We start from the raw sequence: 24,285 nt of genomic DNA, 5'->3' as shown, positions 1-24,285 counted from the left end.
TTAGTTTTTAGTTTTTTAGTTTCCTTAAAAAACTAAAAATAGAACTACCGTACAACCCAGCAGTTCCACTACTGGGCATATACCCTGAGAAAACCATAATTCAAAAAGTGTCATGTACCACAATATTCATTGAAGCTCTATTTACAATAGCCAGGACGTGGAAGCAACCTAAGTGTCCATTGACAGATGAATGGATAAAGAAGATGTGGCACGTATATACTATGGAATGTTACTCAGCCATAAAAAGAAACAAAATTGAGTTATTTGTAGTGAGGTGGATGGACCTAGAGTCTGTCACACAGAGTGAAGTAAGTCAGAAAGAGAAAAACAAGTACCATATGCTAACACATATATATGGAATCTAAGAAAACAAAATGGTTCTGAAGAACCTAGGGGCAGGACAAGAATAAAGACGCAGATGTAGAGAATGGACTTGAGGACACGGGGAGAGGGAAAGGTAAGCTGGGACGAAGTGAGAGAGTGGCATTGACATTTATACACTACCAAGTGTAAAACAGGTAGCTAGTGGGAAGCAGCCACATAGCACAGGGAGATCAGCTCAGTGCTTTGTGACCACCTAGAGAGGTGGGATAGGGAGGGTGGGAGGGAGACGCAAGAGGGAGGGGATATGGGAATATATGTATATGTATAGCTGATTCACTTTGTTATACAGCAGAAACTAACACAACACTGTAAAGTAATTATACTCCAATAAAGATGTTAAAATAAATAAATAAAATAATTTTTAAAAATATGTGCACCCCTATGTTCATTGTAGTATTATTTATAATAGCCAAGATATGGAAGCAACCTAAGGTCCATTGATGGATGAATGGATAAAGAAGAGTGGTATGTATATACGGTAGAATATTAGCCGTAAAAAAGAGTGAAATCTTGCCATGGAACAGCATGGATGGATCTAGAGAGTATTATGCTAAGTGAAGTAAATAGACAGAGAAAGATAAATTCCATATGATCTCACTTATACATAGAGTCTAAAAAACAAAACAAAACAAAATGTAAACAGACTCGTAGATACTAAGAACAAATGGGTGATTGCCAAAGGGCAGGGGTGTGGGGGAAATGAGTGAAATACGTGAGGGAGATTAAGAAGTACAAACTTCTGATTATAAAATAAATAAGTCATGGGGATGTAATTTTCGCATAAGGAATATGGCCAGTAATACTGTAACAACTTTGTGTGGGGACAGATGGTTGCTAGACTTCAGGTGTTGATCATTTCATAGTATAAATGTCAAATCACTATTTTATACTCCTGAAGCTAACATAATATTGTATGCCAACTATATTTCAATTAAAAAAATAAGTAGATGAGATATATATAATATACAGCTATAGATATACAGATATAGATAATTATAGATATAATTATCAGTAATATATAATTATATACATATTAATATATAATATATTGCTGATAATATTTTTTTAACCTTTATTGGAGTATAGTTGCTTTACAATGTTGTGTTAGCTTCTACTGCACAGCAAAATGAATCAGCCATACATATACATATATCCCCTCCCTTTTGAATTTCCCTCCCAGTTAGGACACCACAGTGCATTAAGTAGAGTTCCCTGTGCTATACAGTATGTTCTCATCAGCTGTCTATTTTATACATAGTATCAATAGTGTATATGTGTCAATCCCAATCTCCCAGTTCCTCCCACCCTACCCGTTTCCCCCATGGTATCCATATATTTGTTCTCTACGTCTGTGTCTCTATTTCTGCTTGGCAAATAAGGTCATCTATACCATTTTTCTAGATTCCACGTATATGCGTTAATATACAATATTTGTTTTTCTCTTTCTGACTTACTTCACTCTGTATGACACTCTAGGTCCATCCATGTCTCTACAAATTACCCAGTTTTGTTCCTTTTTATGGCTGCATAGTATTCCATTGTATATATGTACCACATCTTCTTCATCCATTTTACGCCACTTTTAAAAAAATTTATCAAGAACTCCCATATATATTATCTCTTTAATATTCCTCATCATAATTCTATGAGTTAGATAATTGTCTCGACTTTAATAAATGAAGGGAAAAGTTCAGAGAGATGATATGTATTATCTATCAATAACAACAACCATATTAGGAGTAGTAATAGTAGCAGCATCAATAATAGAGGGATGGCAACTAATAACTGTTGAACACATACAATCATGAGAGGGTCTCTGAATAATATGTATATCTGTTTATACCCAAAAAAACATTGAGACTGTGAACATGATGGGGCAGAGCTTCCAGATATCAGCTACACTATTAAGAAAAGATTTTGCTGTGGATCCAGCAGTACTATGGAAGGGTGGGGAAAGATTTGGTGTGGTAGAGTAAAAAGAGTACCCAATATGGAATCAGGTGATCTATATCCTTAACCTTGGATCCACCACTAATTTTATCTTTGAAAATGGGCAAGTCATTTCTCCTTAGTTTCTTCATGTATAAAAGAATTGTTGACTAAGATCCTTTACAGGTCTACCATATAGTGTTACTTTTTGCCTCACTGAGGTGGGCACTCAACTACCAGAGTCTGGGGGAGGGGGAGAGAGGAATACAAGAATGTGAACTTAAATAAGAATGAGAAAGAAAAGGAGGACAAGGAGAAGAAAAGAAGTCCATTAAATACTCATAGCATGAAAAATACTTTATAGGATATAACAATTAAAACTCTGATTCAAAATAGCTTTACCTGTCATTAGTAGGGGGTTTTATCTGTTTTTCAATGGAAGGGCAAATTACAGATTTACTTTACCATGATATCCATTTTTGAAGAATAATCACTATCTTTGGGGAATCTAAGACTTAAAGATTGAAAAGTCTTGTATTTTGAAGACCAAAGATATATCTGAAAAACAACAATCTGTTTCTTTCAATATATGTTCTTGCATAGTTTCACTTAAACAGAATGTCCTTCTTTTGACAACTGGTGAACTACGTCCCTGAGGGGTAAAGGGAGATGTATTTTATGTACTAGATACTGCTTCCTTTGATACATGAAGAATAAACTTTTCATTTAACTTCCTTTTTCTAGCTGACATTTTTTGCTGATTTATTGCAGCTAAAGGATAAATATAAGTATGTATTTATGTAATCTCAGAAGCTTCTTGCTAGTTGTAAGGTGGTAAAGAAACTACTTTCCATCATTTAATTCTCTCATGTCTAAAGGAGTAGTTTTACCTTTTGAATGCTAAAGGAAGATATCTTCTCAAGGCCATGCTCTACCTGATATATTTTTAAAAATTATGTATTTCAGGCCCTGCTTGATACTCAGAATCTTTTGCGTGCACAAATCACAAATTTTACGTTCAACCTGGGATTTTCAGGGAAATTTTACCATACAGGTAAGAAAAAGGAGATTAACTATTCTCATTAAAGCCTCTCTGACCACTCTTTTTAAAATTATGACCCCTCTTCTTCACACCTTCCCGTATTCCCTGTGTCTCTCCCCTACTTTATTTTCTTCATATTATTCAATTTCATTTAACCTATTATTTTTTCACCTTTACAAAATGTTAATAGTTGGAAAGTTTATTCACCATATTATTATTTAATGGGCTTTTTTTCTACTGAACTGTAATTTACATATATAAAACTGCATAAGTAATAGGTATAGTGCTCAATGAATTTTCACAAAGTGTACAGAGCTCCATAACCAGCATGCAGATCAAGAATGAGATACTTCCAGAAACTCACACACCCCCTCCCTTGTGCTGCCTTGGTCACTAGCTTCCCTCAAAGAAAACCACTATCCTAACTTCTAATATCATAAATTAGTTTGCCTGGCTTTGAGATGTGTATAAAAGGAATCATATAGTATGGACTCTTCTATATACAGCTTGTTTTGTTCAACATTATTTTGGTTTTGCAGACATCATTGTGTATAGTTGTAATTTTTTCATCGTCATTGTTCTGTAGTATTCCATTTTTTGAATTTACCAGAATTTCTTTATTCCATTCCTCCAATGTGGATGGTTGGGTTGTTTCCAGTCTTTGGCTTTTTTTTTGCATAGTTGTGTTAAGAACATTTTTGTACCTGTCCTTCAGAGGACATATGTCTTCTTTTCTGTTGGTTATCAACCAGGAGTAGAATTGCTAGTTATGTGGTACATTTATGATCAGCTTTAGTAGAAAATGCCAAACAAATTTTCAGAGTGGTTGTACCAGTTTTTATTTCCAACAGTATGTAAGTTTTCCTGTTGCTCTACATTCTCACCAGTATTTAATATTATTTGTCTTTTTAACTTTAGCCTTTCTGGTGGGCAGTAGAGATATCATATTATGTATGACTTAAATGTACATTTCACTAAGTAGTGAAACTGAGCTTCTTTCATATATTTATTGACCATTTGGATATCTTCTGTTTTGAAATACCTCAGTGGTTTTTTTTTATTGAGTTGTCTGCTTTTACTTATTGACTTGTAGAAATTCGTTATATACTCTTAATGAGCCCTTTGTCCCTTATCTGTGTTGCAAATACTTTCTCCTAATGTGTGGTTTATCTTTTTTACATGCCTACTGGTATTTTTTGATGAACAAACATCTTAATGTAGTCCAATTTATCTTTTTTTTCCTTTTTTTGTGTCTTTTTAAAGACATCTCTGCATGCCACAAGATCATGAAAATATGTTCCTACATGCTTAAAATGTATCTATCTGAGATCCATCTGGAATTGATTTTTGTGTATGTGTGAGATAAGGGCCAAGATACCTTCTTTTTTTCCATAAACATGTCAAGTTGGTACCAAGTATTGAAAAGACCATCCTTTTCTCACTGTTCCATGGTATCATCATTGTCGCAAATTAGATGACCATATATATGTGGACTCTGTTTCTGTACTCTCCTGTCCATTGGTTCCATTTGTGTCATCATACTGTCTTATTTACTGTAACTTTATAATTAATTTTAATATCTGCTATTGTAAGTCCTCTAAGTTTGTTCATCTTCTTCAAGATTGCCTTGGCAATTCTTGGTCCTTTGCATTTTTATGTAAATTTTAAAATCAGCTTACCAATATCTACAAAGAACCTCAAATTTTTATATAAATTTTTTAAAATTTTATTTAAATTTAAAACCTTTAATTTTTATTTAAATTACATTAAATCTATTAATTAGTTTGGGGAGAATTGCTATCCTAAATATTGAGTCTTCCTATTCTTGAACACATTTAGGTCCTCATTAACTACACTTGATACAACTTTATTGTTTTTATATTAATTCCTTGGTGGGGTTTTTGATGCAATAGTAAATGGTGTCTTTTTTTAAAGTTTTCCATTTCTCTTTTGATAGTATAATAATAATAATATAATTGATTTTGTGTACTGATCTTGTATTTAGCAACCTTGCTACATTCACTTATTAATTTTATAGTTTATCGATTCTTTTGGATTTTCTACCTATCCAGTCATATAATTTTTGAATAGTAAAAATTTTATTTCTTCCTTTCTAAGCTTTATGAATTCTTTTTCTTTTCCTTGCCTATTGCACTAGCTTGGATCTCCCATAAACATTAAAGATGGTGATAGTAACACTCATATCTTGTTCCTGACCTCAGGGGAAATCCTTCAGTAGTTTTCTTCCTGTTCTTGAGGGGAATTCTTTCAATGGACAGTTTTATAGAAAGTCTTTATTAGCTTAAGAAAGCTCCCTTCTATTCCTAGATTTCTAATGTTTTATTATGAATGGATGTTGAATGTACTTTATTTTTAAATTATCTGTTGTCTTTCTTCCCTCACTAAAATGAACACTCTACAAAGGCTTTACTGCTGTAACACCAGCAAGTAGGACAGTGCCTATTGAAAAAAAAATGAATTAATGAATAAATGATTGAATGAAAATAAAGTTACCTTTATTTTAACTATTAGTATTTATATGGAACAAGGTCAGAGAATAAAATTTGACCATGTTGTGTTAGGAAGGAAAATCACTCTAAATATTAAGAATAATTAACTTTTTCCCAAACATAATAGAAATATAATAAAGCACTCCTGGCAACTCAGTTTTTTGCCAGTGATGAATGCTAAAGAATGACTGTAGCCAGTGGCTCTCCTTCATTCTTGTTTCTGAAAGATTTGACCTCTTTCCTTACTTGGGTACTTCCCACAGCTCACAGTAGGTATATCCTCTCTCTAAGCCAGGAACAGTAGAACACAGGAGGAATCTAAGGAAAAGGCTTGAACGAGTTTTGTTGTCTGTATAAGACCTGCAAGCTTCCACAAAAACTTAGCTAGACTTGTCTAAAACCAGTAAAATCAGTTTTCAATGGGAACAGATATAAAATTTAATACTCTGAATCCTTCAAAAATTAAATATAGTAAAGTTTAATTGAATCACACAGCCTTCCTTTCTAAATGAGTAACTCCTTTTTCTATTAAAAATTCTATTTTATTCAGTCTTTAAGGGAAGGAGAAAAACAGCACTGTCATACTAGTAAGACTTCATTTCAGGAGAGGGTTTCATCTTGTTTGATGTACTTTACTTTTTGAAAGATTTGTGCATTTTGTGAGAAATAGAGAGATGAAAGAATAAAAATTATAGTTCCCTTTTAGTGAGCAGCGCCATATTCTAGGTACTTAGCTAAGCACTTTTCATGTACCTTTTCATTGAATCCTAGGAGTTAAAGAATGTGTTACCTTGTTTTCTAGATAATAACATAGAAACTTAGAGGGGCCCAAGGTCATATAGCTACTTAAGTGTCAAAAAATACTCTTAACTTAAGGTCAGTCAGAGCCCAAGTCTTATGTATTAGGGAAAAAAAATGGGTTTTTATCATTTAATTGGCAATCCTTGATTAAGGAAGCTGAATGGCAAAAGGTTCCTTCCCCTTATCTATAGGTTCTTTAGGTTTGTATATTTTCCCAAATCACTGAAAACCGATAGTATTTGTAAATTCTATCACAGAATTAATTAACAATGTGAAGAGCAATGTTACATGAATTAGTAAATGCTAATCTTATTTCTAAACTCCACATTTGGTCAGTGAATGATGGTTAAGGGTCCTGAATTTAGAGTTGTGTAATCTGGGTTAGATTTCAGGTTCTGAATTTAGGTTCTATCCCAGTATTCCCAGTGACTTGTGACAAATTACTTTGCCTCTCCAAACATCAATTTCCTTATCTATAAAATGGTGTTAGCAGTAGCCCCTAGCGCATAGGGTTGTAGTGAGAATTAAATGAGACTATACTTGAAAAACACTTAAGACAGTCTCAATCAATAATGGTTTTTAATATAATATCAGAGTAGGAAATACTATAGATAAAATACTGAAGAGACATGTTACTTAAATAGATACATAATAAAATAATAATTTGCATTAACTATAAAATTTCAGTGTAGTTTTGTAACAACTTAAGAAATGACACTTAAAATTGAGGAATTTGACTTCTAGTTCTTCCCTGTCCAGTTCTGGCAAAAGTGTGTAAAGTGGAGGAATAAGGGAGTAGCAAGAGGCCAGCACAATCCAACCACGAATAACTATGTTTCAACTTTTTTATCATGATGTTTAAAGTGTTAGGCAACAGACACTTGTTCTCAATATAATTAATTCTGATGTAAAACATCCCCAAAGTAGGATTAAAGGAAATCAGGTAAGAGAGAGTTATAAAGAAAAAAGGAAAGGCATACAATTATGCCTACTATGATTTTATATGTCTGTCAGAGGGCAGACATTGTTTGTCTGACTCTTGCATGATTAAAATGTATGAATATTTTAATAGCAGATTTCACCATGATATTCAGGAAAGGACACCAAATACCTGAGCAATCTTTCCAAAGAATTCTGAAATCTGTTGTGCTGTCCTCATAAATAAACTTTGGATAAAGGCCAACTAGAAAAATGAATAAAGAGATAAGAAGAAGGATGCAGGGAAAGATAGGAGCTATAGGAGACGGGAAATAGAGATTAAAGGTAGTAGGAAGGATGACTTTTCATAAACTAGGAAATCTCAGCTCACTCTTCCCAGGGGAGGTGGAAATCAGAAATGAACTGATTACTGGGAAACCCCAAGAGACATCTGCCTATTTTCAGTATGGGAAAGTAAAACTGCAACAAGTAACTGACTGTAATCTTAACTAATATGGTGTCCTGAGGACATACAAAATGTTAAGAGGAGAGTATGTAAGTAGAGATGTTTAATTGCAGGGAAACCAAATGACATAATCCTTATGTAAAAACAAAACAACAACAACAACAAAAACCCAACATGTATTTAAGCATCACCAGTCGCACATAGCTAAAATTTCTTTACCAGGGCCGCCTTATTTATCACCTGAAAGGTAGCAGGACGCAAGACTTCGCCATGATTGGGGTCATCAGATATTCTAAGCCCCTACCTCCATTTTCCTATTCCTTTGCATTCCTCTCTGGATGGCTTCCCAGAGCTGTAAGATAATCACTCAGAAGCCCCAAGAATGCTCGATGTGGGTGACTCGTTTATCAGGCCAGTCAATTAATATAATGGCTTGATCAGTTCTTACATTCTTTTTTTTTTTTTTTTTTTTTTTTTTTTTTTTGCGGTACGCGGACCTCTCACTGTCACTGTTGTGGCCTCTCCCATTGCGGAGGCCAGGCTCCGGACGCGCAGGCTCAGCGGCCATGGCTCACGGGCCCAGCCGCTCCGCGGCATGTGGGATCTTCCCGGACCGGGGCACGAACCCGTGTCCCCTGCATCGGCAGGCGGACTCTCAACCGCTGCGCCACCAGGGAAGCCCAGTTCTTACATTCTTAAATACAGTTTCCCCTCTGCCACATAACACTCATGTCAGTGCCCCCCCCCCCATACAGTATTATAGTGGAAAAAAAAAAAAACCTCACAGAGACATGTAGAAGAACAGGAGCAAGAAATACAGGAGGGAAAGACATGGGCATTTTAGGTTACCCAGTATGTGCCAGGACTGTATAGACACTTCCTCCCAAATAGAATAAAATAGGTATTGCTATCCGTATGTTTTGCCTACATGAATACCAATATTAAAGGGGTTATGTGACTTGCCCACAATCACACAACTCAAATGTGTTGGAAACTACAAATAAACTAAAAATTTCTGACTCAAAAGGCTATACTTGTTCAACTATACTGTGGTGACATGAGTGTATGATGAAGAGGAAAAAATAAGGGAAATAAAACCGATTCAAGTTAAAGATGCCCTTTACAGAGAGAGAAAAAGTTCCTTCATATCAGCAGAGTATTGCTACTTAAGTGTATGAAAGTGAAATTGAAGACTTTCCGTGTTGAGAGGTTATTTTCTTCCACTCAGTCTATGTCACTGATTCTGTTCTTCCTGCATACAGTGGAGCAACCTTAACAGCCTCATACTACACCTTTATCTTTGGTCTCCTTCACTGCACAGTAAATCATAGGATCTGATTCTTCTCCTATCAATAGGCTCTGCCTTCCTTCTCTCGGAAAATTAAATGAAAGAAGAGTGGTAACAAGCACCGGCTCAGTTGGCTGAGCCGGGAAAGCAGTCGATCCTCCATCTTTAGCCCCTAGCGCCCTATCAGAACCAGTCACATCAGAACTGCTATTGAAAATATGAGAGGAGGTTTTTTTCTCCACAAAGAAGGGACATCATTTGAAGAAACCCCTGTTCTAGGACCTTACTGGATCCAGTGTTGTGGCTGAAATTAAAGTGTGGCTGCATCATTTTGTGATGATTAATATCATTTTATGATATGCCAGGACAGGTACCTTACACTGCTCTCATTTCATGCTTTATTAAAGAAACTCTGCCTGGGGAAATACAAAAAGAGACTCCTACCCCCTCACATAAGTTAGAGAACTGTGTGATTTCTCACACTCAGCTAAACTGCAGGTCGTGGAAAATGGAGGAATTAAAACAAGCTCAAATACGAAAAATCAGAGGAACAACAACAAAGCTGACTCTCAAGGAAACACAGGTCTCTTGATGGAAAGTTTGCTTCCAAGAACTTGAGAGAAAGGGCAGACATGAGGAATATAAGTAGCACCAAGGAGCGGGGTGGTACTTGGATTGTTGTACAGTGACTTCACCACTTCTCACCTTCTTTCTATCACTGTCTTTGCTTTCTCTTTCCTTCAGTTTTCTCTCATTTTCTCAATAATAATTCCTACATTTCCCTTTTTTCTCCTTTTTGTGCCTTAGTTTTCACTAAATATGTACTGAGTACCTTCCTCTCAGACTTAAGGAGTAACCCAAATAAATTATGGAATTACTTTGTTGCAATTGTTGTGTCACAACTCATGTCTAATGATCAACCATTAGAGCTCTGCTGCACATTTCCTCACTCGTATTCCCTTGACTACATTCCCGACTTATCCCCCATTCTCTCCAAACTGCAAATTATATAAGTATCCTAAACGTTAGAAGTTCTAAAGTTCTTTGGAATGGTTGTGTACTTCCATCTTGCAGTGATTTTATATCCATGTCTCATGTTTTAAAACTTTAAAAAGAGTTGTATCACAGTCTCTGGTTTTTCCCCAAGTAACAGATTTTCCTTTGTTACATTTCATGTTCCAAGTCTTATATGTATCTAAGATACTATAAATGGTACCTTCTAAATATATATATACGATTACATAATTAGATGCACGGACGGATGGGTGGATGGACAGATAGATATTCAGATAAACAGGCAATCAGTATAACTAAAATTAATTGAATAATCTTTCTCCTCTCCCCCCCCCCACCCAAGGAACTGAAGAGGAAGATGAAGGGGATGACCGTCTTTTGAGGTCTGTGGATGAGTTCTGGTGGTTTCCACATATGTGGAGCCACATGCAGCCCCACCTCTTCCATAATGAGTCATCTTTGGTGGAGCAGATGATTCTTAACAAAAAATTTGCCTTAGTAAGTAACTCACTTTGAACACTACATTGAACTAATGTGCACTGACTACAGAAATGACCAGCTTTTTATACTGAGAATGTCTTAGAGGTTTTTGGCATATTGGCACTTTTTAAGCAGGCTTTTCTATGTGATCATTAGAAAAATTCGGTAGTGCATCCTTTCAGTATGTGACTTTTGACTTTGTATTGGGTGCTCATCACTATGCTTAATGCTTTGAGGGGTCTACTTTAAAAGGAACTTCGCAAGATACTCACAGGACTCAGTTGCATGACGTTATGGTCAGAGCTTATAAAAGATGGTTCCCATCCAGAAGGAGCTTCCTGCTGCACTGCAAAAGAAAAATATACACATAAAACAAGTCTCCACATAGAAAGCAAACTTATGGTTACCAAAGGGGATGGGGGAGGGATAAAGTAGGAGTTTGGGGTTAGCAGATACAAACTACTATGTATAAAATAGATAAACAACAAGGTTTTACTGTATAACACAGGGAACTATATTCAATATCCTGTAATTAACCATAACAGAAAAGAATATGAAAAATAATATGTGTATATATATGTATAATTGAATCACTTTGCTGTATACCACAAACTAACACAACATTGTAAATCAACTATAGTTCAATCTTTTAAAAAAGTCTCCATAAAATGAGATATTCCAGGACCTAGTACCAAACCGTGTAGACATAAAACCTACAGTTCAGAGAAGTAAGTGTCACTGGGAGTGCCCAGGGAAATGCTGTGCAAATAGGAGTTTAGGTACACTCTGAAATAAGAATAAGATTTAAGCATCAGGGAGAATTTGTAGTTAAATGAGGCTGAGGGAAAACACCAGCTAGGAGACCATATTGTGGGTATGAGGTAATGAAGAGTCGATCCAGAAAGGCAACAGAATTGGGAAGAAAACTATTTCAGAGACATCACATACCTATAACATAGGATGGAACATTCACTTGACTGAGCAGGATACACTGTTTTATACTATAGGGATTCTGATTCTGGACAGGGGAATTTACAGTAAAAGCTCTAATACATACAGCACATTGTAAAATGTGCTTGTGATGAGCGGAGACGGTATAGAGTGATTAACAAGCCAATAAGGCTTATGTTTGGGGTGGGGAGGATATTTTATCTTTGTTTCTATGAATTATTCTAATGGGCACACAAACATGTGGAGGGAGTCCAGACAAGTAATTGTTTATTTACCCAGCATTCTCCCTCCCCGGGCAGGGAGTACTTTGGGGGCAGGAACTATATTCTGTCTATCACAGTTTCTAGCTCATAAACGTACTCCATGAGTATGCGTAGTATAAATGATCAAGGCAGCAGAAAATACCACTCAAAAAGCAAGTGAAGTGTAATATATCTTTATTTATTACAGCATTTCTCTTATTTGCAAACCCCAAAACTTACATTACAATGTTCACAGATTATGTTGTTAATAAATCTAAAACCATCAAATCATGTTTCTAGGTAAATTCTACTAAATGTAGACTAAACCTAGGGTGCAAAATAATTAAAATATACTACACTGGTTAATTTGGATATGAGTTGGAAAATTCTAAAATATAACCACTCTATTGACAGACAGAAAATGTTTTTCTAGAGATTTGAAGTCCTGACCCCAAAACTAGAAATGACTGATTTGAAGTATAATCTGCTCAATTTTGAGATTTCCTACACATATACGCCTTTCCTAACGTTATAGTTCCTAAACCCTGAAGGTATACTAATTCCATACATACCTGCCCTTAACATATTTATACTCTAAAATGGCATAGAGAGATTGTGGCTCTACTCTGTGGAAACAAGAGCACGTGTTACATCTCCCTTGGCTGGCCACCCAGCCATGTTAACTATTAGTTTTTTTGGCTAATCAGAATTTAAGAAAGTACTGATGCCCACTTATCATGGAATGTATTCTATATAAACTTCTAAAGCCCCAAGATGTTTTAGTTGAAACACATGATACCTTACTCAAATTTGTACAAGAAAAGGTTAGAATTTATAAAGTATATTGCTTTTCCCATGAGGATATAGAAGACCAAATACTTATGGGTAGTATCAGGAGCTCATACTTACCTTTTAACTTCAGTCTATTCCCCCAAATAGACAGCCTCAAGTATACCTTTGCCAGGCATTGATATTTTGTCAAGAAAGCAAGAATAGTGTCCTACATGCTAATATTATGTATATATTTTGACAGTATTTGCAAACTCCTGTGAGATGGAGAGCCAGTATTTTTTCACCAAAAGTATAAACAGGAATAGTAAACAGCATGTAAAAGTGGGTAAAAATTGCCACAGTTTGTAATACAGAGCACTAAAAATCCCCTCAATGCAGCAAACATTAATTCTATGATCTTCAGAAGTCTAAAAGACTGCCAATATTAGCAACATTAATCAGCAAGAGAGGATGTGGAGAAGAAAATTACTTTGTAGTTTATTTTTAAATCTGTGGAGAAAGAGAGGAATTTGTAAAAGAAGAAACGTACCAATAAAAGATAAACTAAGAAGTGAGGAGGAATACTTTTAGGTTTGTTGTTATTGTTGTTTAGCTAGCCTTCAAAGAAACAGTTTATCAAGGCAGATTTGATGAAAGACATGACATTCACTGTTATATTCTCCTGAAAATAGAACATTATCTAAAATAATGGTATTCTGTTATGACTTGGATGAATGAATCAATGCATGCCAATATTATGGTTATACCTAACAAACATAAATACTTGAAAGTACATACAGTAAGAACCGATGCACAGGAGTTATACATTTTTTGGAATTCTCAACTACAGAGCATCATGAATTGAAAGAATAATTCAAAATTGAAATTTAGTCATTCTTAACCTCAAGTGCCAAGCAGAGGATAGTTCTTAAAAATGTCATTCCTAGCTTCAGGTTGACAACCCAAATTATGGTCCTTGAGGCAGTAGAGAACATTCATAAAAGTTTAATCAAATACAGAACTGGTCTGCTTTTTTGTCAGGAGAGGACACACATGAAAAGAGGTTGAATCCAGGGTCAGTCCCTCCCCAGCCATAACAACGTGAAAGAGAACAGAAGCATTTGGGAACAGTGATTAGTACATAACACACATTCAGTAGATAACAGCTGGTGTTTTTATTATCATTCTATTCAGTATCATAAAACTGCCATCTTCATATTTTACCTAGGTTCCTGAGGTGTTTAGAGTGACAGGTAAAAGGGACAAAAATCCTCAAGTTTAAAAGCTTATTTTGGGGCTTCCCTGGTGGCGCAGTGGTTCAGAGTCCGCCTGCCGGAGTCCACCTGCCGATGCAGGGGACACGGGTTCATGCCCCAGTCCGGGAAGATCCCACATGCCGCAGAGCGGCTGGGCCCGTGAGCCATGGCCGCTGAGCCTGCGCGTCTGGAGCCTGTGCTCTGCAGCGGGAGAGGCCACAGCAGTGAGAGGCCCGCGTACCGCAAAAAAAAAAAAAAAAAAAAAAGCTTATTTTGTATTGGAAAGACATTTGGTTCGTGTCAATTCTACACATTTTCTAATGCGTGTTAACTCTTTTACTTCCCACTAAGGCGTTAGGGTTACGAAGCTGCTTTGCTGCTAAATTTAAAGATGTAATAAGAAAAGTTCAAGTGTTTTATTTTCTTTTTTTATATATTCTGTATTATTTCCTTTAATTCTTACAGCAACCCTGAATTGTAAGTATATTTATTCTCACACTATAGAGAAGAAAACTGAAAAGTCAGAGAAATACAGTGACACACTCATGATGATCAAGCTCACTAGTCGTAGAATTTAAAACCAGAAATCCTGGGGACTTCCCTGGAGGTCCAGTGGTTAAGACTCCGTGCTTCCACTGCAGGGGGTGCGGGTTCCATCCCTAGTCGGGGGAATTGAGATCCCACAGGGCACGTGGCGCAGCCGAAACAAACAGAAAACCCGAGAAATCCTGGTTTTCTAAAATTGCATAAATTGTGATCTCCAAGTTTCCTCACTAGACTCCCAAACCAATTCACACGTGTAAGTCTAGATTTCTCTTTTGCCTGGTAATCCAAGGGGGTATCTGGTAATTCTGCTAACATAAGAGGAATTGAGTGCTAGAGGTGGAACTAATAGGGCAACTTTTCCCTTAGGTTCCCAAAGGTTCCCTACAGTAGGCAGAGGTTCTACAATGTTGGGAAGGGAGACAAACAACTGAATCTGAGGAAGTTTCCACATGACTATCATTTATCATGTATGGATATAGAGTCTACTCTTATTCAAAGAAACTATTTTGGAGGAATTCTGCCTCAACTCTCGTCTCACTAGATCTAAGAACCAGCAGTATTGTGCTGATATTGCATTTCTAAATTGGGTCACGTTCTGCTTTTTTCCACCAGCTCAGAAGCTCTAAATTTAAAGATGAGCATGCGTGTTTCCCAATGAAGGAACTGAAAGACATACAAAGAAGCAACTGGGTGTTCACACAAGACTAGAGGCCACGGATAAAATGTAATATTCACATGAGTGATTGAGTTAGAGGACACTTAAATACTTTTCCAGCTCAGAGAATCTGAGACTCTGATGTAAGACTCTTTGGTTGGGCCTTCTCTATCACCATCTACAGCCAAACACATGCTATTTTCATTGAGTTTTAGCAAACACATCTGACCTATTAATCCTTTTGCACAATGTGGACACTTCTGTCTCACGAGGGAATTTGATGTCTGTTTTAATTTACTTTGAAAGCTCTGTCTAATTGCTTACTGTGGAAGGTCAAACAAATCCTTTAAGCAAACTTGCATTTGATGATTACAGCCATCAGGAAATACAGCTTTAGAGGTTGATTAGAAAAATATTTTTAGTTATCAAATATGGGCTAATTAAAATGAAATTTCAACGGGATTTTTTTGAAAGGTACCATTTTTGAGGCAAAGATTGTAATGTTAATTATTGACCTACAACACAGTAGAAATATCTATTATACAGTTTTTTAAATTCCATTGGAAAAATAAAGTAGCTTATTGCATTTAAACCTCAAAAAATAGCATCAGTATATATACTCTCAGTTGGAGAACTGGATTTACATTTTAGTGAATTATGGTAGTTTAATTTTTAGAGATAAAATAATTAGTAGAAATTTTATCATAGAACTCATTGCCAATATCAATGATACTTAGCACTGTTTACAGACAATACCATTAAAATTGGTAGTAGTGAAACAATGTTCCCGATCCTGAAAACATAAAGTCTTGCCCAGGATTGTACTTTTTGATTGTATTATCATTATTCTTTCAAACAGTGTCCTTTTCCCCCCTCTTTTCCAAGTTCAGCAGAACCCACTAATTTACATTAGCTGAAATGTCTAGTATCAGTTATGCAACTCTTTAGGTGAGTGAGCACATTAACTTTTCTAAAATGGAAATAAAAATTATAGTATCAAATATAATTTAAAATATATTGAAAGACTTGCTGGCTTAAGGAATATATAATAATCCTTTGATTAGTTTGCTTGCCAGCTAGAGAATGAATGAATGTTATCATTTTTACTTCAGAGAAGCACTTTATAAAAAAGGGACATTAGATTTTCATTTTATTGATACTGAAAACAAAGTATAATTCTAATGGTCCTAATAGAAATAGAGCTCAACTCAGGATGCACAAAGTCTAGTCTGAGCTGCTAGACCACTTCTGGACTAATGCAAACTGCACAGTTAAGAAAGACACTAACCATTGTTCAGAGCAGGATGGCCAATATGGTGAAGTATATAATTTACTTCACAAAAAGAATATCTGAAGGAACTTGGAGAGGGCAGGAAATAGAAGAGAACACTAAGGGATATATTATCAGGGTTAATATTAAACTGAAAAGTACTGGTGTGTCAATGCCAGTTATTACAATATTGAAAAGCGTCAATACCCCCAGTACCACCTCAGAACCTCCCGGCGCATGTCGCAAACCTCCCAACTGAAGGGGCCTGGCTTGTGGTCTCCAACATCCAGCTCCAGCTCTACAGCTGGCAACAGGTCTTGACTGATCAGTAGATGGCATGCTGGCTGGTAAATATTTTGAATGTTACCCCTGAAGATGATTAATCAATCAATGAAAGTAAAATCCTCACAACTGCTAACTTTGTGTCTGCTTTGGCTTTTTCGTATCTTCCACTCCAAGTTCCCGATCATTCAGTAGTTTCTGTGAATTCTTCCTTTTGTACCATATCCTACTCCATTTCAAAACTTTCCATCCCCACTCCACTTTCAAATTTTTTATCCCACATCTGGATCATTGCAGCAGCATGCAAACTAGTCTCCCCAATTCCGCATTCTTTTCCTTTAGTTTATGCTCATATCAGGGAAGACTGTGAAACTTGAAATCCTATTATCCTGTTTTCCCTACATGAAACAGAACCTTGCATTTCAGTGAGAGAGTCTTGACTCTCCAGAGGAAATGTAGGAAGAGAACTCCAGATATCTACCAGACATTGTGCTTAGTGCTTTCCACGCATCTATCCTCAATTAATCCTCACAACCACCTGTGAGCCTAGTTATTCCCATATTTAAAATGCAAAAAGTGAGGCTCAGAGAGCTTATGTAATTTTCTTAAAATCACCTTGCCAGTGAAAGCTGGAGAAAGGATTTGATCCCAGGTCTGTCAAGTTCCAAAGCCCCCATAACCAACGTGGTTTGGGGAATTGAAAGTTGCCATGCCACTGATACTGCTATTGATTGCTGTTACAAAAACCTCACAACCAGAATATTACTTCCTGAAGAGTTATATTTTTTAAACAAATTTTTTTACAATTTTTTACAATGTTTTTCTTTTCAGTCGCTGTTTATATGATTCATGTCATTTCTTGTGTTTGTGCAACCATCACACAAATACGGTGCAACATCACTGTCCTGACGGCTATTATAAATACCAGAGGGTATGTAATAGTGATAACAAGCAAAGATCAATATCAACTTCTCTATTCCGTCAGTAATATTACTTCAGTTAAAATTAATACCATGCACACGTAAAGACTCCTAGTCTAATCAACCTTTTATATATTTTCAGAAAGATTAAATGTGTTTGCAAATACTTTGGGAATTTGAGCCTGTGTCCGAATTGTTTATAGGTTTATTACCTCTCAAGGACCCCAAAGGTCCATGTTAAACTCATGGCTTCAAAATCTGAGAAAGCTGGATTAGACTAAACCCTTCAATTCCTCCACTATGTCTCTAGATAATTTCATTTTCAGTTATTTTGCTACAGCATAAAAAAATAAAGCTTCGTAGATTCATTTTTTTACATTTCTACAAACTCCTTCATGTGTTTACTTGAAGAAATTTTAGCAATTCAAAAAACTCAACCTGGCCTGTGCAAAGTACAAGTGTTTACATAATTCTTTTGAGTATTCTTAAAAAAGCACACCCTTTAGAGATGTGTTTAGTTATGAGACACTCAACAAAGATATGAGGATAATTCAAAAATTTGAAGGGAACTCTAAGAGAGGAAAACAGCATGCTCTGTTAAATGAAACTAACTTGAAATAAACTACATAATTATTAGCGAGGACTAGAAGAAAATCTGTCACTCTCCCCGAAATAACTCTTTCTGCGAGGTTACAAGTTAAAATGAAGGTTAAAGCTGAGTATACATACATTTTGTAAACCTTTTTCTGTCTTGGTACTGAATTATTAGCTTAACTTTCGTTTCTGGAACTTCTTTTTCTTTCTTCCAGTTTTATTGAGATATAATTGATACACAGCACTGTATAAGTTTAAGGTGTGCAGCATAATGATCTGACTTACATACATCATGAAACGATTACCACAGCGAGCTAACATCCATCACCTCATATAGATGCAAAATTAAAGAATTAGAAAAAATATGTTTTTCCTTGGGATGAGAACTCCTAGGATTTATTGTCTCAACAACTTTCATTATATATTTATCATGTCGTTTATTATATACCTAGTACTTCCTTTAGCTTGTAACTGGAAGTTTGTACCTTTTAACTACTTTCCTGCCCATCCCCTACATCTGGTAACTACAAATCTGATCTCTTTTTCTATGAGTTTGTTTGTTTTTGAAATATAACTGACCTACAACACCATTTTAGTTCCTGTTACACAACATAGTAATTTGATGTTTTTACACGTGTTTCTGAAATTTCTTAATGCATTTGGCTTACTAAATTTCATTAAAGTTCTTCAAATAATTCAGCTATTAACTTGGGGTAGTACTTGAAGGGGAAGATGTAGTGTCAAGAAAGGGCTTTTGCTGATGTCATTGTTATGGCCTTATCAAATTTATGGTTCACCAAGGATTTTTTTTTTCTTTTTTTTTTTTTTGCGGTACGCGGGCCTCTCACTGCTGTGGCCTCTCCCGTTGCGGAGCACAGGCTCTGGACGCACAGGCTCAGCAGCCATGGCTCACGGGCCCAGCTGCTCCGCGGCATGTGGGATCTTCCCGGACCGGGGCACAAACCCGTGTCCCCTGCATCGGCAGGCGGACTCTCAACCACTGCGCCACCAGGGGAGCCCTCACCAAGGATTTTTTCATTCTTTTTCAAATTTTTTCCCATTCAGATTGTTCCATAATATTGAGCAGAGTTCCCTGTGCTATACAGTAGGTCCCTGTTAGTCATCCAGTTTAAATACAGCAGTGTGTACATGTCAATCCCAAACTCCCTAACCATCCCTTCTCCCCCTCCACCCCCACCCCATAACCATAAGTTTGGGGACCTAGAGATTGTCATACTGAGTGAAGTAAGTCAGACAAAGTGAAATATTGTATGATATCGCTTATATGAGGAGTCTATTAAAAAATGATATTTTGGAGATTAATCCTTTGTTGTTTCATTTGCAAAAAAAAAATGATACAAATGAACTTGTCTACGAAGGGGAAAGGAGTCACCAAGGATATTTATAGCTCCTACTTTATACATAATATCAATTACTTTTTCCTGAAGAAATGTATACTGTTTGGTAAAACTTTTTTTAGATAAGGCTGATAATGAGAGTGTATCTTCTTTTTATTTATTTATTTAGTTAGTTTTGGCTGTGTTGGGTCTTCATTGCTGCACACGGGCTTTCTCTAGCTGCAGCAAGAGAGGGCTACTCTTCATTGTGGTGCGAGGGGCTTATCATTGCGGTGGCTTCTCTTATTGCAGAGCACAGCCTCTAGGCACACGGGCTTCAGTAGCTGTGGCACGTGGGCTCAGTAGTTGTGGCTCGCGGGCTCTAGAGCGCAGGCTCAGTAGTTGTGGCGCACGGGCTTAGTTGCTCCCCGGCATGTGGGATCTTCCTGGAGCAGGGCTCAAACCCGTGTACCCTGCATTGGCAGGCAGATTCTAAACCACTGTGCCACCAGGGAAGTCCCGTGTGTCTTCTTTTAAGGGATGTCTTCTCTTAAATAAGAATCCTTAGTTTTGGCAGGGGCTGGAAGTGATGGTAGAAGGATTCTGAGTTTACCTCTGTTCCCGTGTTTTACTTGTTGTTTCAATAACAGAATAATATTAATAAGATGAAAGGAAATTAAATTGCACTTGACCTATAATGTTGCTTATATCTTTCATTCTCTACATCTCAGTAAGATAATTTGTTTTATTACCGCTACTTGGAAAATAAAGAAATTGAGGTTTGGTGAAGTTGTATAACCTGCCCAAGGTTCTACAACTAATGAAGGGCATCACTGAGACTGAGCCCAGGACTTCTACATTTGTGCTTCCTCCACGATACTAAACTGTTCCCTATCCCCAAGATTCCCCGATAGATATTGATCATTTATTGTCATGGGTCTGACTTTGTTTTACATTTTTAAAAACTTTCATTGAAGTATAGTTGATTTAAAATGTGTTAATTTCTGCTGTACAGCAAAGTGATTCAGTTATACATATATATATATTCTTTTTCATATTCTTTTCCATTATGGTTTATCACAGGATATTGAATATAGTTCCCTGTGCTATACAATAGGACCTTGTTGTTTATCCATCCTATGTATAATAGTCTGCATCTGCTAATCCCAAACTCCCAATCCATCCCTCCCTCCCGGAATCTCTTTGAATATGGGAAAAATAAGATTCTTTTCTCACTATATAGTTAATCAAACACTACAGACTCTTCTCCAGATCTGATTGACTTCAGAGTGACGAGATCATACTTCTGTTTTATGAGTTACTGTAATGACATTCTGTTTCACAAGATCTCATTATTAACACCTTTATCCAAAGACTTCTGTACCTTTTGTTACTGTAGCCATGTTTTTTTAAAATCCAAACTGTGAGACAAAGAATATCACCTTCCTGGGGCTTCTGGACTCATAGGAATATCACTAACTAGGGAAGCTTGCCTCAGCCTTGACGTTCAGTGTTTTTATTGGAGTTTCATTTCATAGACATGATGACTGACTGACTGCATGATTGAACTCAATCTCTAACTCTCCTCCCCTGCCTAGAGGTCAGGCTGATATAAACTAGCTCAAAGCCCCAACTCTCTAATTGAATGGTTGGTCTTTCTGGCATGGCCAAACTCTGAACTGAGTCATTTTGTTAACATAAACTCAGATCTTTGGTCTCAGGGACCCACCATGAATAACAAGACATTCTTATAACTTAGAAAATTCAAAGGATTTAGGGCTTACCTCCCAGCAACCAGAGATGATGAAGACCAGCCAGCTTTTTAATTATACAACAGCTGCCGACAGAGGATGATTTTAAACTCTTAAACCAAATCTATTAAAAACAACATGATCATCACTGCAGATTTTTCACATACCAGCTGGCAAACAGAATTTATATTATGAATTAAAGAGCACCCTGTTTAAAAAAAAAACTAGAAAGAAATCTAGGGGCCAGTTCTATAAATATTAACCAAATTTATGTAAATATGCCTATCACATTTTAGAGCATTATCACTTACTTAAATATGTAGGAAGAAAAGTACACATGTTACTTTAAGATTGGATCATGGATTAAAAATAGTGCATTTATATTTAGCATCCAAATATGACTGCTTCTAAAAGCACAAAGATTATGTCAAAGAAACACAGGATTTTAAATCTGAATCTTAGTGACTACTTGTACAGCCCCTTTATTTCACAGTTGAAAAAAATGAAAAATCAGATTCTTATACTAAGGTAATTATTTCTTTCAGGATCTTTCATTTCATACCACGCCAGAAGTACTTCCATTTATCACAGGAACATATTCTAATATTTACACTCTTAGCATTCAGTACCAAACCTAATTCCCTAACCTAAAGATAAATCCTGACTTGCCTGGTTTTGTCCTAGATGAAGAAGGAAGTAAGACTCCTTCAAATAGTAACTTTAGGTACATTGGGTCACCATTGCTGCCATTTCTTACTTCTCCCGAGTCACAGCAACTGCTAGAGGACTCCTTTAAGTGCCAGAGGCCCCACAGTTTCTCATAAAATTCATGTGTGGCTCATCAGTATTACCTTAGGAAAACAGTCTTTAGAAGATTTAAAATGCTTCTCAAATTCAAGGGCATAGTTTCATAAATTTGTTTTCTTGGGCTTCCCTGGTGGCGCAGTGGTTGATAGTCCACTTGCCGATGCAGGGGACACGGGTTCGTGCCCCGGTCTGGGAAGATCCCACATGCCGCGGAGCGGCTGGGCCCGTGAGCCATGGCCGCTGAGCTTGCACGTCCAGAGCCTGTGCTCCACAACGGGAGAGGCCATAACAGTGAGGGGCCCGCGTACCGCAAAAAAAAAAAAAAAAAAAAAAAAAAAAAAATTTGTTTTCTTCACATACTGTGTGTGTATGTGTTATGTACATGCATATGTGTATGTGTATGCATGTGTCTTTTAGTGAAAAGGTTCTAATTCCACTCCAAACAAGCTCCTATTATCTGGAAAAATGTATTATTTTCTACGTGAAATAATACCTCAAACAGCCATAGCTTTTAAGAAAGGCACTCTAAAAATCTATTTTTAAAAAGCAATTTTTTCTAGAAACAACTCCAAAATATACCACCAATATAAACATTGGGAAACTTTATTGCAAGCCCATTTTTAATTGTAAATGTAAATTCTCAATACTACAAGATAGTTAACCAAAGCATGAACTTCTACATACTGAGGAAATGGGACATTCTAACCCAAATGTACTATAGGAAAGCATTTAGAAGTATTTTGAAATTATGTGGTAATGAAGTTTTAGATTTTTTCGACTGTAGAGTATAGAATGTCTGTTTGACTTCCTATCACTGAGCATTTTTTTTATTACATTAGTTTGTGTTCTTGCTAATCTGAGAAATATGGAAATAGGCAACAAATCTTCAGGTCATTAGTGTAAATTTAAAATGTCCTCTTTAGAAAGATTGAAATAGAGAAAAATATTAAAGTAAAGTATCATTCTTGATAATTAGCAAGAATTTAAATAAAGAAATATTATCAAGGATAGTAAAAAACAATGATTTCTTCAGGAATGAAGTTACTGTGTTTCTCAAATACCTAAATGGCAATTTTTTTTTTAGTTTTGGGGAAGTTTTTCTAAGAAATTTTGAATATCATTATTGAATATCAAATATCACTCTTTGCTTGATAAAATTGTGTTATCTTCACATTCTCCATGTGGAAACATCTGAATACACAATTTAGGAAAATCTTGCAATTTTTAATTCTATACAGTATAATTTAAATATAAATTCATAATAATAAGTGTCTGTTTTTCACTTGAATCATTTTTAACTACAGTCTCAAAAGTGTTTTCAAGTATTACTTATCTAGATGTTAAATTTCTCTGTGAGTTACCATATGTCCATTCTGCAGATGAACTGACAGTTTGAGATAATTGAGAAAGTGAACATCAGAATGAGAGGAAGGTAGTCAGAATCAGTTCACACAGTTGTTCACTGATATTTGTTGACTGCTTATTGTTGGCAAGGCACTGGCCATATAGCAATGAATAAGACAGAACCCAGAACTCACGGAGTTTATTGTTTAATGAGGAAGAGAGACATTAAAAAACAATTATATGAAGTAATATTCACTTACAAACTGTGCTGTGTACCATGAAAAACAAATGAATGCTGCTAAGAGAAGTCTTAATGTGGACTTCATTTACACTGAGACTTGTCAGTGGAGCTTCTCTGAAGGTATCACAGAATAAAGTACCTAAAAGAGGTGCCAAATTTATCTAAGTGAAGAATTGGAGTAGGGAAATTCCAGTCTGGGAAAACTACATATGGGAAGATGCTGAGGTAGGAAATTGCTTGGTGAGTTTTGGGAAAAGATTAATGTAACTAAAATACAATGAAAGGTGGAGGGTAGTGCAAAATGAGGCAAGAGAGATAAGCACGGTCATACCATGCAAGGCTCATGACCACCCTAAGAATTTTGTATCTTATCTTAAGTGCAAGGGGAAACCATGGAAGGATTTTGAGTAGAAAGTCACATGGTCATATTCGGGTCTTTTAAGTATTACTCTGGCTGCTATGTAGAGAATGGATTGGAAGCAGGCA

The 24,285-nt window shown here is 36.2% G+C and overlaps 1 protein-coding gene across 7 annotated transcripts in view; it reads left to right on the top strand.

The window, feature by feature from the left end:
- Positions 1-24,285, top strand: part of LOC115857181 (bifunctional heparan sulfate N-deacetylase/N-sulfotransferase 3) — a 156,123-nt gene that overhangs the window by 55,587 nt on the left and 76,251 nt on the right. For all 7 annotated transcript variants that reach the window (XM_060298999.1, XM_030863976.2, XM_060299005.1 and 4 more), the window contains exons 3-4: positions 3,280-3,367; positions 10,696-10,850. In XM_060298999.1, the coding sequence (XP_060154982.1) occupies positions 3,280-3,367; positions 10,696-10,850 (243 nt within the window). The remainder of the gene's footprint in view (positions 1-3,279; positions 3,368-10,695; positions 10,851-24,285) is intronic.

This window comes from Globicephala melas, chromosome 5 (assembly GCF_963455315.2).
Source record: "Globicephala melas chromosome 5, mGloMel1.2, whole genome shotgun sequence".
NCBI classification, from domain to species: Eukaryota; Metazoa; Chordata; class Mammalia; order Artiodactyla; family Delphinidae; genus Globicephala; species Globicephala melas.
This window is presented reverse-complemented; position numbering and strand designations above follow the sequence as displayed.